Source organism: Rhinoraja longicauda, chromosome 22 (assembly GCF_053455715.1).
Source record: "Rhinoraja longicauda isolate Sanriku21f chromosome 22, sRhiLon1.1, whole genome shotgun sequence".
Lineage (NCBI taxonomy): Eukaryota > Metazoa > Chordata > Chondrichthyes > Rajiformes > Arhynchobatidae > Rhinoraja > Rhinoraja longicauda.
In genome coordinates, this window is record NC_135974.1 from 33,111,399 (window position 1) to 33,126,411 (window position 15,013).

A 15,013-nucleotide genomic window follows, 5' to 3' on the forward strand; every position below is an offset into this window, starting at 1 on the left:
GAATGACAGCATCAAGGGTTATGGAAAGGAGGGATTGAGAGAAATATAGATGAGCCGTGATCATGGGGAGAACGTACACAAACTCTTTGCAGACAGCACCCATGGTCAGGATCGAACCAGGGTCACTGGCTCTGTAAGATGGCAGCTCTACCGCTGCGCCACCGTGGTTCTGAGATTGTTTTCTACATGCTGATCAACCTTTATATTTTTAGAAATCAACTCACAGAAATGAACGATTATTAAGAACAATTATTAATGATGATTATTGTGCTGTGATTGTTTTAGATCATAACTGTCATTAGATTCGTATTGCACTCCATATTGATATTGGCTGACAAACTGATGCTAAAGATTTCCTGTGGAGAATAGGAATACAGATGGTCGGATGGGATTTTGAAGGAGTGGGTGCAGGGTTAAATGAGGTGTTAAGAGACTGAACTAAGAGAGGATTGAGGCAACAATGCCAACTGAATGTAGGGCACAGGTGCCTCAGAAAGCAGTGGAGGCCAATTCTCTGGATGATTTGGAGAGCGAGATAGAGCTCTTAAAGATAGCGGAGTCAGGGGGTATGGGGAGAAGGCAGGATTGTGAATGATCAGCCATGATCACATTGAATGGCGGTGCTGGCTCGAAGGGCCGAATGGCCTACTCCTGCACCTGTTGTCTATTGTCTATTGTCCAAAGATGTACAGGTTTATGGGTTAATTGGCTTGGTTAAATTGTAAATTGCCCCTAGTATTTAAGATAGCACTAGTGTACGGGGATCGCTGGTCAACACGGACTTGATGGGCCAAAGGTTTGTAGGTTAATTTGGCTTCCGTAAATTGTAAATTGCCCCTAGTGTGCGCAGGATAGCGTTAGTGTACGGGGATCGCTGGTGGGCGCGGACTCGGTGGGACTCGGTGTTTCCGCACTGTATCGCTAAACTAAACTAAAGTAAAGCGATCATAAAGGATGAATGAGTCTTGAGGTGACAAAGGCTCGGAGGGAGGCGGATAACAGCGACTGAAAGTGAAGGTGGGCGATGTGAGCTAGAAATGGTTTGGCAGAGACAACGTCAAATTCATACCTCGTATTCTGGACAAGATGAGCATTCTCAAAAATACTGTACGATGATGAGCCTGTGAAGATGTCAGACTTCATCGCAACACCTTCAAGCTCCGAGAACTCTTTATCTGTTAAGCCAAATGCCTCCATCATGTTAATCCCTATAAGAGAATTATCAAAACATACGAATGATTTTTGAACCAAAAGCAATTTTATTGTAAAATAAACTTAGAAAAGACTACAATTTATTAGTAGGATTGATTCAATTGGAATCGATAGGGTGTATGCACAGAGTTTCTTACCTCAGGCATGGGAATCAAGAACCAGGGGACATTGGTTTAAGGTGAGAGGGGCTTTTTTTTTGGTGGTGTTTAGTTTAGAGATACAGCGCGGAAACAGGCCCTTCGGCCCACCGGGTCCGCGCCGACCAGTGATCCCCGCACATTAACACTATCCTACACACACTAGGGACAATTTTTACATTTACCCAGTCAATTAACCTACATATCTGTACGTCTTTGGAGTGTGGGAGGAAACCGAAGATCTCGGAAAAAACCCATGCAGGTCACGGGGAGAACGTACAAACTCCGTACAGTCAGCGCCCAGAGGTCGGGATCGAACACGGGTCTCTGGCGCTGCATTCGCTGTAAGGCAGCAACTCTACCGCTGCGCCACCATTATGTGGAACAAGCTGCCAGGGGAGTCTAGTTGAGGCAGGTATTTGAGACAGCAGTTAAAAGATATTTTGACAGGTACATGGACCGGGAAGGTTTAGAGGGATATGGGCCAAACGAGGGCAAATCCTGGCATTCGAGAGGAGTCCAGAGGAGCTCCAGAAGAATGATCCCAGGGATAATTGAGTTCAAGTATGAGGTACATTTGATGGCTCTGGGCCTGGGCTCGCTGGAGTTTAAAGGGATGAGGGGACATCTCATTGAAATCTACCAAATAAGGAAGGGATGTGAGGAGGGAGAATTGGAGAGTCTCGGACCAGAGGGCACAGCCTCAGAATAAAAAAGAATGTACCTTTAGAATGTAGATGTGGAGGAATTTATTTAGCCAGAGGGTGGTGATTTTCGAACTATGGAATCTGTGGAATTCATTGCCATAGACAGCTGTGGAGGCCGTCATTGAGATTGATAGGATCTTGATGAATGACAGCGAATACACTGGAATTTAGAAGGATGAGAGGAGAACTTATCGAAACGTATAAGATTATTAAGGGGTTGGACACGTTAGAGGCAGGAAACATGTTCCCAATGTTGGGGGAGTCCAGAACAAGGGGCCACAGTTTAAGAATAAGGGGTAGGCCATTTAGAACTGAGATGAGGAAAAACTTTTTCAGTCAGAGAGTTGTGAATCTGTGGAATTCTCTGCCTCAGAAGGCAGTGGAGGACAATTCTCTGAATGCATTCAAGAGAGAGCTAGATAGAGCTCTTAAGGATAGCGGAGTCAGGGGGTATGGGGAGAAGGCAGGAATGGGGTACTGATTGAGAATGATCAGCCATGATCACATTGAATGGCGGTGCTGGCTCGAAGGGCCGAATGGCCTCCTCCTGCACCTATTGTCTATTGTCAAGGGTTATGGAAAGAAGGGATTGAGAGAAAAATAGATGAGCCATGATCAAATGACAGAGCAGATTTGATGATTGGCTGATTCTGGACTTTGTTAGTCTTAATACTTTATGAAATGGGACTAGCGTGGATGTGACATCTGGGTGGGGCATGGCTGTGGGATAAAGGGCCTGTTTCCATGCTGTGTGACTATGACTACTTGAATTAAAAACAAGCAAAATGTACTTCATACCTGGGACAACGGTGCCTCTAATATTTGTCAAAGCACAAGCTGAAAAGAAGAAACATGAAGTTAGTCAATCACAAGGATCCTCCACAGATGTTATCTGACCCGCTGAGTTCCTCCAGCTACTCTGCGTATTTTTGCCACAGTTTCCAGCATCTGCAGTCACTTGTGCTTCTAACAACAAATTACTATATATTTTTTAAAACGCAAACATTTCAGCTGTTTTGTAACATTTCTACAGTGATTCCAAAAATCCAAATCTCACGGCTCGCTCTGGCCGCCCGGGGTTGGGTGAGTGGCCCCCCTCTCCTCTTTCCTCTCCCCCCCTCGCCCGCCCACGGCCCCGGGGGAGACTTCCGGGCCGGTAACGGGTGGGTCCGCGGGTCGTCTGTTGGGGGGAGGGTCGCCGGGCCCGCAGGAGAGAGAGGTTCGGACGCAACGGGTCCACGCTGCACTAGTGAGTGAACGAAATCATGAGAGGAATAGATCGGGTAGATGCATAGAGTCTCTTGCCCAGAGTAGGCGAATCGAGAACCAGAGGGCAATGGTTGAAGGTGAGGGGGGAAAAGATTTAATAGGAATCTGGGGGGGGGGGGGGGGGGGGAGGGGTAACGTTTTCCACATAAAGGGTGGTGGGTGTATGGAACGTGCTGTCGGAGGAGGTAGTTGAGGCTGGGACCATTGCAACAGCAATTAGCATCAATTAGACATGTACATGGATTTAAACAGCAATTAGACATGTACATGGATTTAAACAGCAATTAGACATGTACATGGATTTAAACAGCAATTAGACATGTACATGGATAGGACAGGTTTAGAGGGATGTGGGCCAAACGCAGGCAGGTGGGACTAGTGTAGGTGGGACATGTTAGTAGGTGTGGGCAAGTTGGGCCGAGGGACTTCTTTCCACACTCTATGACTGCTTTCAGGCCAATTAGTTTTAATCATTTGCAGACCCCCAAATCAAATGCACGAACAATTTTCGCTTTTGTTCAAACAAGTAAAAAGTAGGCGCAATATCGAGAGATCGCGACGGTCAATAATGTAACATTAACATCCCGCCGTAAGCAGACAGTCTAACACTCCATTAGGAAGGTCGACACAAAAAGCTGGAGTAACTCAGCGGGACAGGCAGCATCTCTGGAGAAAAGGAATAGGTGACGTTTTGGGTCGAGACCCGAACTTAACCATTCCTTCTATCCAGAGAACCTGATGTCCCGCTGAGTTACTCTGGCATTTCTCGTCTATCTTCAGTGTAAGCCAGTGTCTACAGTTCCTTCCTGCATGCTCCATTAAGAAGAGTGTCATCCACTACAATGCTCGACCCACGCTGTATGGCACTGAACTATCTGCGCGCTAGGTTTAATTTAGTTTAGAGAGGTCCCACATCTGAACTCACGATCATCTGATTTGAAAGTGAAAAATAAAAACTGATAACTACAGAAATGAGAAGATTGGACAGATTAACGCACGTCTTTGAATAAGGCAACAGATTTTTTAGTCCACTCTAACGAGTTTTAGTTTAGAAATACAGCTTGAAAGCATTCCCTTCGGCCTTTCCAAGTCCCCGCCGACCATCGGCCACCCACTCTCTCTAGTTCTACGTTATCCCAATTTTGTATCCTCCCCCTACACCCAAGTAAAAATGGAGCACTCTTCCTAGATTGTACAAGTTACATTATCAGTATTTATATTCAGTGTTTTTAGGACAATAAACACCTAATGGGAATTCTCATTACAAATTAAGATATAGCCTTCAGTGCATTACACCAACAGCTGACAGGCATTATGCTTTTACAGGATTATATTGGGCACTGAATAAGCATTGAATGAGTTGTTCTGCAAGAGGCCACTTGGCTGCAGAAGTCTTATCTGCCTAATTTAGCAGCAATTTCAGACCCCAAGATATTGCAGAGAGTTTTAGATGTAACCCAGACCATCACACAGACCTAAAGTCCGGGAGCAGAGCAAGGACGCCCGTTGGCTGAGCAGAAAAGTAAGTGCTAATTACAGTTGAACAGGCAGTTTAAAAAGAGCGCCAAAAGGAAGCTGGTAGTCAATTTGAAAAGTCCGGGAGCAGAGCAAGGACGCCCGTTGGCTGAGCAGAAAAGTAAGTGCTAATTTAAGTGAGAAGTCAGGTAAATTGGACAATCAGGCAATTTAATTGGTGATATAAGCAAGACTTGCAAAAGGGTGCAGCCCTGTTCAGGTGCAGCCCAGTGAGGGAAGTGCGAGTCTTTGGCTGCGAGGCTGAGGTGAGGAGGATACAATTGTTTTAAGCCAGAGCTGGTTATAGGCACAAGGTGATGGCGGAAAAGTTGGTGCAGTGTGTTTCCTGCAGGATGTGGGAAGACAGGGACGTCGCTGGAGCTTCTGGGAGCTACACCTGCAAGAACTGTGTCCAGGTGCAGCTCCTGAAGGGACGTGTGGTGAAGTTGGAGAGGCAGTTGGATGACCTCAGGGCCATCCGGGAATGCGAGAGTTTCCTCGACAGGACCTATTGTGAGGCTGTCACGCCAAGGGTCCAGGTCGAGCGAAGGTGGGAGACTGTTTCAGGGGGGAGTGGACGTGGACTACAGGAGACCCCAGTGGCTGTGCCTATTGCAAATAGGTATACCCTCTTGGGAACTGTTGGGGCAGAAGACGTTTCCAGTCCGAGTGGCGGACCTGTTGGCAAGGATACTCGACAGGGGAGACCGAAGTCTGGAAGAGCCGTAGTGGTCGGTGACTCCATCGTCCGAGGGACGGACAGAAGATTCTGTGGCAGCAGGAGGGACTTGAGGATGGTCTGTTGCCTCCCTGGTGCCAGGGTTCAGCACATCACAGACCGGCTTCAGAAAATCCTAGCGAGGGAAGGCGATCAACCTGAAGTCGTTGTGCACGTGGGCACGAATGACGTCGGGCGGAAGAGGAAGGAGGTGCTACAGCGGGAGTTTAGAGAGTTGGGAAAAACACTGAGAAGTAGGACGTCGAAGGTGGTTATCTCTGGACTGCTACCGGTACCTCGTGCTGGTGAGGCCAGGAACAGAGAGATAGAGGGTATGAATTTATGGCTGAGGGACTGGTGCAGAGAGCAGGGATTTAGATTTCTGGACCATTGGGATCTCTTCTGGGCTAGGGGTGACTTGTACAAAAGGGACGGGTTGCATCTTAACAGCAGGGGGACAAACATTCTGGCAGGCAGGTTTGCTAGTGTGACACCTGTGGCTTTAAACTAAGTAGTGGGGGGGAGGGGTTAACAAATTGTGAATATGAAGATGAGGTAAAAGGGAATACAGGAGATATTGCAAAAGACTCTCGGAAGAATGGGAACAGAAGTTCTAGAGGGGAAAAGAAATTAAGGGCAGGGCCAATTGTGAACGATGTGAGAGGGGAGGTAAATACAGAAGTTAAAGTGTTGTACTTAAATGCGCGTAGTATAAAAAATAAAGTGGATGAGCTTGAGGCTCAGTTAGTCATGGGCAAGTATGATGTTGTAGGGATCACTGAGACATGGCTACAAGAGGACCAGGGCTGGGAACTGAATATTCAGGGGTACACAACGTATAGAAAAGACAGACAGGTGGGCAGAGGGGGTGGGGTTGCTCTGATGGTAAGGAATGATATTCATTCCCTTGCAAGGGGTGACATAGAATCAGGAGATGTTGAATCAGTATGGATAGAAATGAGAAATTGTAAGGGTAAAAAGACCCTAATGGGAGTTATCTATAGGCCCCCAAACAGTAGCCTCGACACAGGGTGCAAGTTGAATCAGGAGATAAAATTGGCGTGTCAAAAATGTAATGCTACGGTGGTTATGGGAGATTTCAACATGCAGGTAGACTGGGAAAATCAGGTTGGAAATGGACCCCAGGAAAGAGAGTTTGTAGAGTGCCTTCGAGATGGATTCTTAGAACAGCTTGTACTGGAGCCTACCAGGGAGAAGGCAATTCTGGATTTAGTGTTGTGTAATGATCCTGATCTGATAAGGGGACTAGAGGTAAAAGAGCCATTAGGAGGCAGTGATCACAACATGATAAGTTTTACTCTGCAAATGGAAAGGCAGAAGGGAAAATCGGAAGTGTCGGTATTACAGTATAGCAAAGGGGATTACAGAGGCATGAGGCAGGAGCTGACCAAAATTGATTGGAAGGAGGCCCTAGCAGGGAAGACGGTAGAACAGCAATGGCAGGTATTCCTGGGAATAATGCAGAGGTTGCAGGATCAATTTATTCCAAAGAGGTGGAAAGACTCTAAGGGGAGTAAGAGACACCTGTGGCTGACGAGGGAAGTCAGGGACAGCATAAAAATTAAGGAGAGGAAGTATAACATAGCAAAGAAGAGTGGGAAGACAGAGGATTGGGACTCTTTTAAAGAGCAACAAAAGTTAACTAAAAAGGCAATACGGGGAGAAAAGATGAGGTACGAGGGTAAACTAGCCAATAATATAAAGGAGGATAGCAAAAGTTTTTTTAGGTACGTGAAGAGGAAAAAAATAGTCAAGGCAAATGTGGGTCCCTTGAAGACAGAAGCAGGGGAATTTATTATGGGGAACAAAGAAATGGCAGACGAGTTAAACCGTTACTTTGGATCTGTCTTCACTGAGGAAGATACACACAATCTCCCAAATGTTCTAGGGGCCGGAGAACCTAGGGTGATGGAGGAACTGAAGGATATCCACATTAGGCAGGAAATGGTTTTGGGTAGACTGATGGGACTGAAGGCTGATAAATCCCCAGGGCCTGATGGTCTGCATCCCAGAGTACTTAAGGAGGTGGCTCTAGAAATAGTGGAAGCATTGGAGATCATTTTTCAATGTCCTATAGATTCAGGATCAGTTCCTGTGGATTGGAGGATAGCAAATGTTATCCCACTTTTTAAGAAAGGAGGGAGAGAGAAAACGGGTAATTATAGACCAGTTAGTCTGACATCAGTGGTGGGGAAGATGCTGGAGTCAATTATAAAAGACGAAATTGCTGAGCATTTGGATAGCAGTAACGGGATCATTCCGAGTCAGCATGGATTTACGAAGGGGAAATCATGCTTGACAAATCTACTGGAATCTTTTGCGGATGTAACTAGGAAAATTGACAAGGGAGAGTCAGTGGATGTGGTGTACCTCGACTTTCAGAAAGCCTTCGACAAGGTCCCACATAGGAGATTAGTGGGCAAAATTAGGGCACATGGTATTGGGGGTAGGGTACTGACATGGATAGAAAATTGGTTGACAGACAGAAAGCAAAGAGTGGGGATAAATGGGTCCCTTTCGGAATGGCCGGCAGTGACCAGTGGGGTACCGCAAGGTTCGGTGCTGGGACCCCAGCTATTTACGATATACATTAATGACTTAGACGAAGGGATTAAAAGTACCATTAGCAAATTTGCAGATGATACTAAGTTGGGGGGGTAGTGTGAATTGTGAGGAAGATGCAATAAGGCTGCAGGGTGACTTGGACAGGTTGTGTGAGTGGGCGGATACATGGCAGATGCCGTTTAATGTAGATAAGTGTGAGGTTATTCACTTTGGAAGCAAGAATAGAAAGGCAGATTATTATCTGAATGGTGTCAAGTTAGGAGGAGGGGGAGTTCAACGAGATCTGGGTGTCCTAGTGCATCAGTCAATGAAAGGAAGCATGCAGGTACAGCAGGCAGTGAAGAAAGCCAATGGAATGTTGGCCTTCGTAACAAGAGGAGTTGAGTATAGGAGCAAAGAGGTCCTTCTACAGTTGTACCGGGCCCTGGTGAGACCGCACCTGGAGTACTGTGTGCAGTTTTGGTCTCCAAATTTGAGGAAGGATATTCTTGCTATGGAGGGCGTGCAGCGTAGGTTCACTAGGTTAATTCCCGGAATGGCGGGACTGTCGTATGTTGAAAGGCTGGAGCGATTGGGCTTGTATACACTGGAATTTAGAAGGATGAGGGGGGATCTTATTGATACATATAAGATAATTAGGGGATTGGACACATTAGAGGCAGATAACATGTTCCCAATGTTGGGGGAGTCCAGAACAAGGGGCCACAGTTTAAGAATAAGGGGTAGGCCATTTAGAACGGAGATGAGGAAGAACTTTTTCAGTCAGAGGGTGGTGAAGGTGTGGAATTCTCTGCCTCAGAAGGCAGTGGAGGCCAGTTCGTTGGATGCTTTCAAGAGAGAGCTGGATAGAGCTCTTAAGGATAGCGGAGTTAGGGGGTATGGGGAGAAGGCAGGAACGGGGTACTGATTGAGAGTGATCAGCCATGATCGCATTGAATGGCGGTGCTGGCTCGAAGGGCTAAATGGCCTACTCCTGCACCTATTGTCTATTGTCTATTGTCTATTGTCTAACGTCACACCATTCACCCATCGGCACTTCACGGTGTCTTGGAATGGCTGCCAACATTATAAGTGAGGTTATAAGTGAAAGGAGTAGAATTAGGCCATTCGACCCATCTAGTCTACTCCGCCGCTCAATCATGGCTGATCTATCTCTCCCTCCTAACCCCGTTCTCCTGCCTTCTCCCCATAATCAAAGACATATCTCACCCTTGATCAATCTGAAGAAGGGTCTCGACCCGAAACATCACCCATTCCTTCTCTCCTGAGATGCTGCCTGACCCGCTGAGTTACTCCAGCAGTTTGTGTCTACCTTCAATTTGAACCAGCATCTGCAGTTACTTTCCTACATATCTCACCCTGATCATTCCTTCTTCACCCCGCACCAGTCTGGCAGAAGATACAGAAGCTTGAAAGCGCGCACCACCAGACTCAAGAACAGCTTCTTCCCCTCAGGTTACCCTTCCATTAGCTAGGGTACTGTCCGATTCACCTCTACCCCATTGTGGGCATTGTCTATGGAACTGATGTGCTACAATGCTGAGAACTATACTCTGCACTCTGTATCTTCCCCTTTGCTCTACCTATTGTACCAGAGTTTGACTTGATTGTAATTATGGACAGTATTATCTGATCTGTTCAATCCTGACTACGGGCGCTGTCTGTGTGGAGCTTGTTCGTTCTCCCCGTGACCGCGTGGGTTTTCTCCGTGATCTCCGGTTTCCTCCCACACTCCAAAGACGTACTGGTTTGTAGGTTAATAGGCTTAGTAAAATTATAAATTGTGCCTAGTGTGTATAGGAGTGTGTTAGTGTGCGGGGATTGCTGGTCGGCGCAGACTTGGTTGGCCAAATGGCCTGTTTTCGGCGCTGTAACTAAACTAAACCAAAACTTGTGCTACTTATAAAGGCGGCAACTGAAGCAACAGGCTTACTTGTGGAAACAGTCTGACAAATCGACGCAATAAGTTTGCTTCCAACGTCGTTCAAGTCACTGAAGTGACGAACATAAAATGCAGCTCTGGGACTGGGTGTGCTTGCAACGTTAGTAATCTTTGCCTCATCAACATCATTAACGCCAAGAACGAAGATAAAAAAGCCTGTGGAATGAAATTGGATAAAAGTTAAGATGACAGCACCTCGGACATAGATATAATCATGTCCAATATGTTATTGCTAAAATCATAACATTTAGCAAGCTAAATCAAACGCCATTAATACTTTTCATATAACTTCGACTAATTATTACAAATATTTTGCACTTAACATGCATAATTTACAGTCTAGATGGCTGACCTTTTGTAAAGAAGAGATAGTATTTTAACAAAAGGCATGTATACTTTTCATATCAATTCTGCAAATTATTCAAAAAATATATTGTACTAAATATTCATCACTTAAATGGAATTTCATAGTTCCGTTTTGGAACACATGACCATAAAACACTCTTGGCTCTTGACTGCAGTCAAGATGGCTGGGTTTTTGTAAAAAGAAAAATGAATTTTAGCAGTAGATATGTGCAAAATCGGTCGTTAAACTGGAACCTAAATGATACAAGTTGTTGGTGACTGGTTTATTAGGATGGCCAGTTGCTCAGTTACTTGGATTTCTGTACTGAGCCCATTCTGAGAACACTTTGATGGATGAAAAGCTAAATTTCAAAAGTGTTCATCGGATTCCAAACCAATCCTGAATCAAGTCACAAAATCACAATAAAATATTAACTGCAAGAGAATATTCTTGAAGCAGCAAATGGAGTCATTCATTGTGATAGATGTAGACCATGAGACCATAAGATTTAGGAGCAGAATTAGGCCATTTGGCCCATCGAGTCTACTCTGCCATTCAAACATGGCTGATTCATCGTTCCCTCTCAACCCCATTCTCCTGCCTTCTCCCCATAATCCTTGACACCCGTACTAATCAAGAACCCTTCATTCTCCACTAAAAATACCCAGTGCCTTGGGATCCACAGCCATCTGTGACAATGAATTCCCGGTTAATTCCCGGAATGGCGGGACTGTCATATGTTGAAAGACTGGAGCGACTAGGCTTGTGTACACTGGAATTTAGAAGGATGAGAGGGGATCTTATCGAAACATATAAGATTATTAAGGGTATAAGAAAATAACTGCAGATGCTGGTACAAATCGATTTATTCACAAAATGCTGGAGTAACTCAGCAGGTCAGGCAGCATCTCGGGAGAGAAGGAATGGGTGACGTTTCGGGTCGAGACCCTTCTTCAGACTGGTGAAGGGGTTGGACACATTAGAGGCAGGAAACATGTTCCCAATGCTGGGGGAGTCCAGAACCAGGGGCCACAGTTTAAGAATAAGGGGTAGGCCATTTAGAACGGAGACGAGAAAAAACTTTTTCAGTCAGAGAGTTGTAAATCTGTGGAATTCTCTGCCTCAGAAGGCAGTGGAGGCCAATTCTCTGAATGCATTCAAGAGAGAGCTAGATAGAGCTCTTAAGGATAGCGGAGTCAGGGGGTATGGGGAGAAGGTAGGAACGGGGTACTGGTTGAGAATGATCAGCCATGATCACATTGAATGGTGGTGCTTGCTCGAAAGGCCAAATGGCCTACTCCTGCACCTATTGTCTATTGTCTATTGTCTACTGTCTAAACAGATTCACAACCCTCTAGCTAAAGAAACTCCTCCTTATTTCTATTCTAAGGTTGAAAGAGATTTTGTGCAAGAAACACAGTACAGCATAATTCCACAGTAGCAGTAAGCTGCCAATGTAGCCTTCATTTCTTTTGTCTCCCAAGCTGTGCCAGACACAGTCAGCTAACATCACATTGCTACTGTTTAATTTAAGCTTGAAGAAACAACATGGAAACAGGCCCTTCAGCCCACCAACTCCACCTCAATCCCCTTTATTCCTGGACCACAGTCTAAGAATAAAGGGGAGGCCATTTAAAACTGAGGTGAGAAAAAAACTATTTCACCCAGAGAGTTGTGAATTTGTGGAATTCTCTGCCACAGAAGGCTGTGGAGGCCAATTCACTGGATGAATTTCAAAGAGAGTTAGATAGAGCTCCAGGGGGTTAGCGGAATCAAGGGATATGGGGAGAAGGCAGGCACGGGTTACTGATTGTGGATGATCAGCCATGATCACAATGAATGGCGGTGCTGGCTCAAAGGGCCAAATGGCCTCTTCCTGCACCTGTTTTCCATGTTTCTATCACCCATTCACACTTGTTCGATGTTGTCCCACTTTCTCATTCATTTCCTACACACTAAGAGCAATTTACAGAGGGCCAATTAACCTACAAACATGCACGTCACTGGAGTTTAGAAGGATGACGGGTGACCTCATTGAAACTTACCAAATAGTGAAAGGCTTGGATTGAGTGGATGTGGAGAGGATGTTTCTACTAGTGGGAGAGTCCAGGACCAGAGGTCATACACTCAGAATTAAAGGACGTTCCTTTAGGAAGGAGGAGAGGAGGAATTTCTTTAGTCAGAGAGTGGTGAATCTGTGGAATTCTTTGCCACAGAAGGCTGTGGAGGCCAAGTCAGTGGATATTTTTAAGGCAGAGATGGATAGATTCTTGATTAACACCAGTACTAATACTGGTGTTATGGGTTATGTGGAGGGCAGGCGAGTGGGGTTAGGAGGGAGGGATAGATCAGCCATGATAGAATGGCGGAGCAGAGTTGATGGGCCGAATGGCCTAATTCTGCTCCTATCACATATGACCCGATGACATCTTTGGGACGTGGGAGGAAACTGGAGCACCCGGAGAAAACCCACGTGGTCACGGGGAGAACGTGCAAACTCCACACAGCCAGCTCCCGAGATCTGAGGTTTCTGGGTGGATCTGGTCTAGGATTAGGGTTGCCAACTGTCCCGTATTTCAGGGACATCCTGTATTTTGGGCTAAATTGATTTGTCCCGTACGGGACCGCCCTCGTCCCGTATTAGTAGGGTTGCCAACTTCCTCGTTCCCAAAGAAGGGACAAAGGGTGACGTCACCGACCCGCGTGACCTCACCCAGCCAGCGGCCACGTGCTCCCGCCCCACCAATGGCGGCTGCCATTGGTGGAGCGGGAGCACGTGGCCGCTGGCTGGGTGAGGTCACATGGGGCGCGGTGGCGGTGATGTCACCCTTTGTCCCGTATTTGGGAACGAGGAAGTTGGCAACCCTGGCCGGGAGCTCTAACACTGGTTCTGTAAAACAGCTGAAATGCTATTTCCTTTCAGAAAAATGTCTACTTGGAACAACAGCTTCAACAACTAGAAATTGTGGTCTGAAAACAAAGCGGACTTCAAAAATAATTGAATAGTCGGCTGAAATTAAAATCACCTTCCAACGCCAACTGTTGCAACCTCTGGCTTATTTCACCAAGGACTCTCCCACCAGTGATAACGACCAAGATTTTGTGAACACGTTTTCGTTCCTTCGATTCATTTGTGGAAAACAAGCTATTCGATGCTCTGCCATCTTTGACTATGAAACAAAATTGACAGGAATACGAGTAAGACATCTTAAATTAATAACCGTTTCACTAACACTCCACGACCCGGAATGTCACCCATTCCTTTTCTGCAGCCTGGCCTGCTGAGTTACTCCACCATTTTGTGTCGATCTTTGGTATAAACCAGCATTAGTTTTGGTCAGAGATACAGCGTGGAAACAGGCCCTTCGGCACACCGAGTCCACACTGACTAACGATCGCCATTACACTAGTTTATTCACAAAATGCTGGAGTAACTCAGCAGGTCAGGCAGCATCTCAGGAGAGAAGGAACGGGTGACGTTTCGGGTCGAGACCCTTCTTCAGACTGATGTCAGGGGGGCGAGGGTATACACTGGTGCTATGTTATCTCAGTTTTACATCTGACACACTAGGGGCAATTTACAGAAGCCAATTAACCCACAATTGGCTCCATGGAAGGAAGCAGAGGGTGATGGTGGAAGGTTGCTTCTCGGACTGGAAGCCTCTGACTAGTGGTGTGCCTCAGGGTTTGGTGCGGGGCCCGTTGCTGTTTGTCATCTACATCAATGATTTGGATGAGAACATACAGGGCAAGATTAGTAAGTTTGCTGATGATGCAAAAGTTTGTGGTTTTGCAGATGGTGAAGATGGTTGTGAACGATTGCAGCAGGATCTGGATCGATTGGCCAGGTGGGCGGAGGAATGGTTGATGGAATTTAATACAGAGAAGTGGGAGGTGTTGCATTTTGGGACGTCAAACAAGGGCAGGACCTACACAGTAAATGATAGGCCTCTGGGTAGTGTTGTAGAGCAGAGGGATCTAGGAGTACAGGTGCATGGTTCCTTGAAGGTCGAGTCGCAGGTAGAAAAGGTGGTCAAAAAGGCTTTTGGCATTTAGGCCTTCATCAGTCACAGTATTGAGTATAGAAGTTGGGAAGTCATGTTGGAGTTGTATAAGACGTTGGTGAGACCGCATCTAGAATATTGTGTTCAGTTCTGGGCACCATGTTACAGGAAAGATATTGTCAAGCTTGAAGGGGTTCAGAAAAAAAATACCAGGATGTTGCCAGGACTAGAGGGCATGAGCTGCAGGGAGAGGTTGAGCAGGCTGGGTCTCTATTCCATGGAGCGCAGGAGGATGAGGGGAGATCTTATAGAGGTATACAAAACCATGAGAGGAATAGATCAGCTAGATGCACAGAGTCGGGGAATCGAGGACCAGAGGACATAGGTTCAAAGTGAAGGGGAAAAGATTTAAGAGGAATCCGAGGGGTAATTTTTTCCACATAGAGGGTGGTGGGTGAATGGAACAAGCTGCCAGAGGAGGTAATTCAGGCTGGGCCTATCCCATCATTTAAGAAACAGTTAGACAGGTCCATGGATAGGACAAGTTTGGAGGGATATGGACCAAGCGCAGGCAAGA

The 15,013-nt window shown here is 46.2% G+C and overlaps 1 protein-coding gene across 1 annotated transcript in view; it reads right to left on the reverse strand.

Moving 5' to 3' along the window:
- LOC144604540 (collagen alpha-1(XIV) chain-like) overlaps nucleotides 1-15,013 on the reverse strand; it is a 116,632-nt gene that overhangs the window by 27,027 nt on the left and 74,592 nt on the right. The window contains 4 exon segments of the mRNA XM_078419072.1: nucleotides 1,070-1,208; nucleotides 2,855-2,893; nucleotides 10,078-10,242; nucleotides 13,459-13,602. Coding sequence (XP_078275198.1) covers nucleotides 1,070-1,208; nucleotides 2,855-2,893; nucleotides 10,078-10,242; nucleotides 13,459-13,602 — 487 coding nt within the window.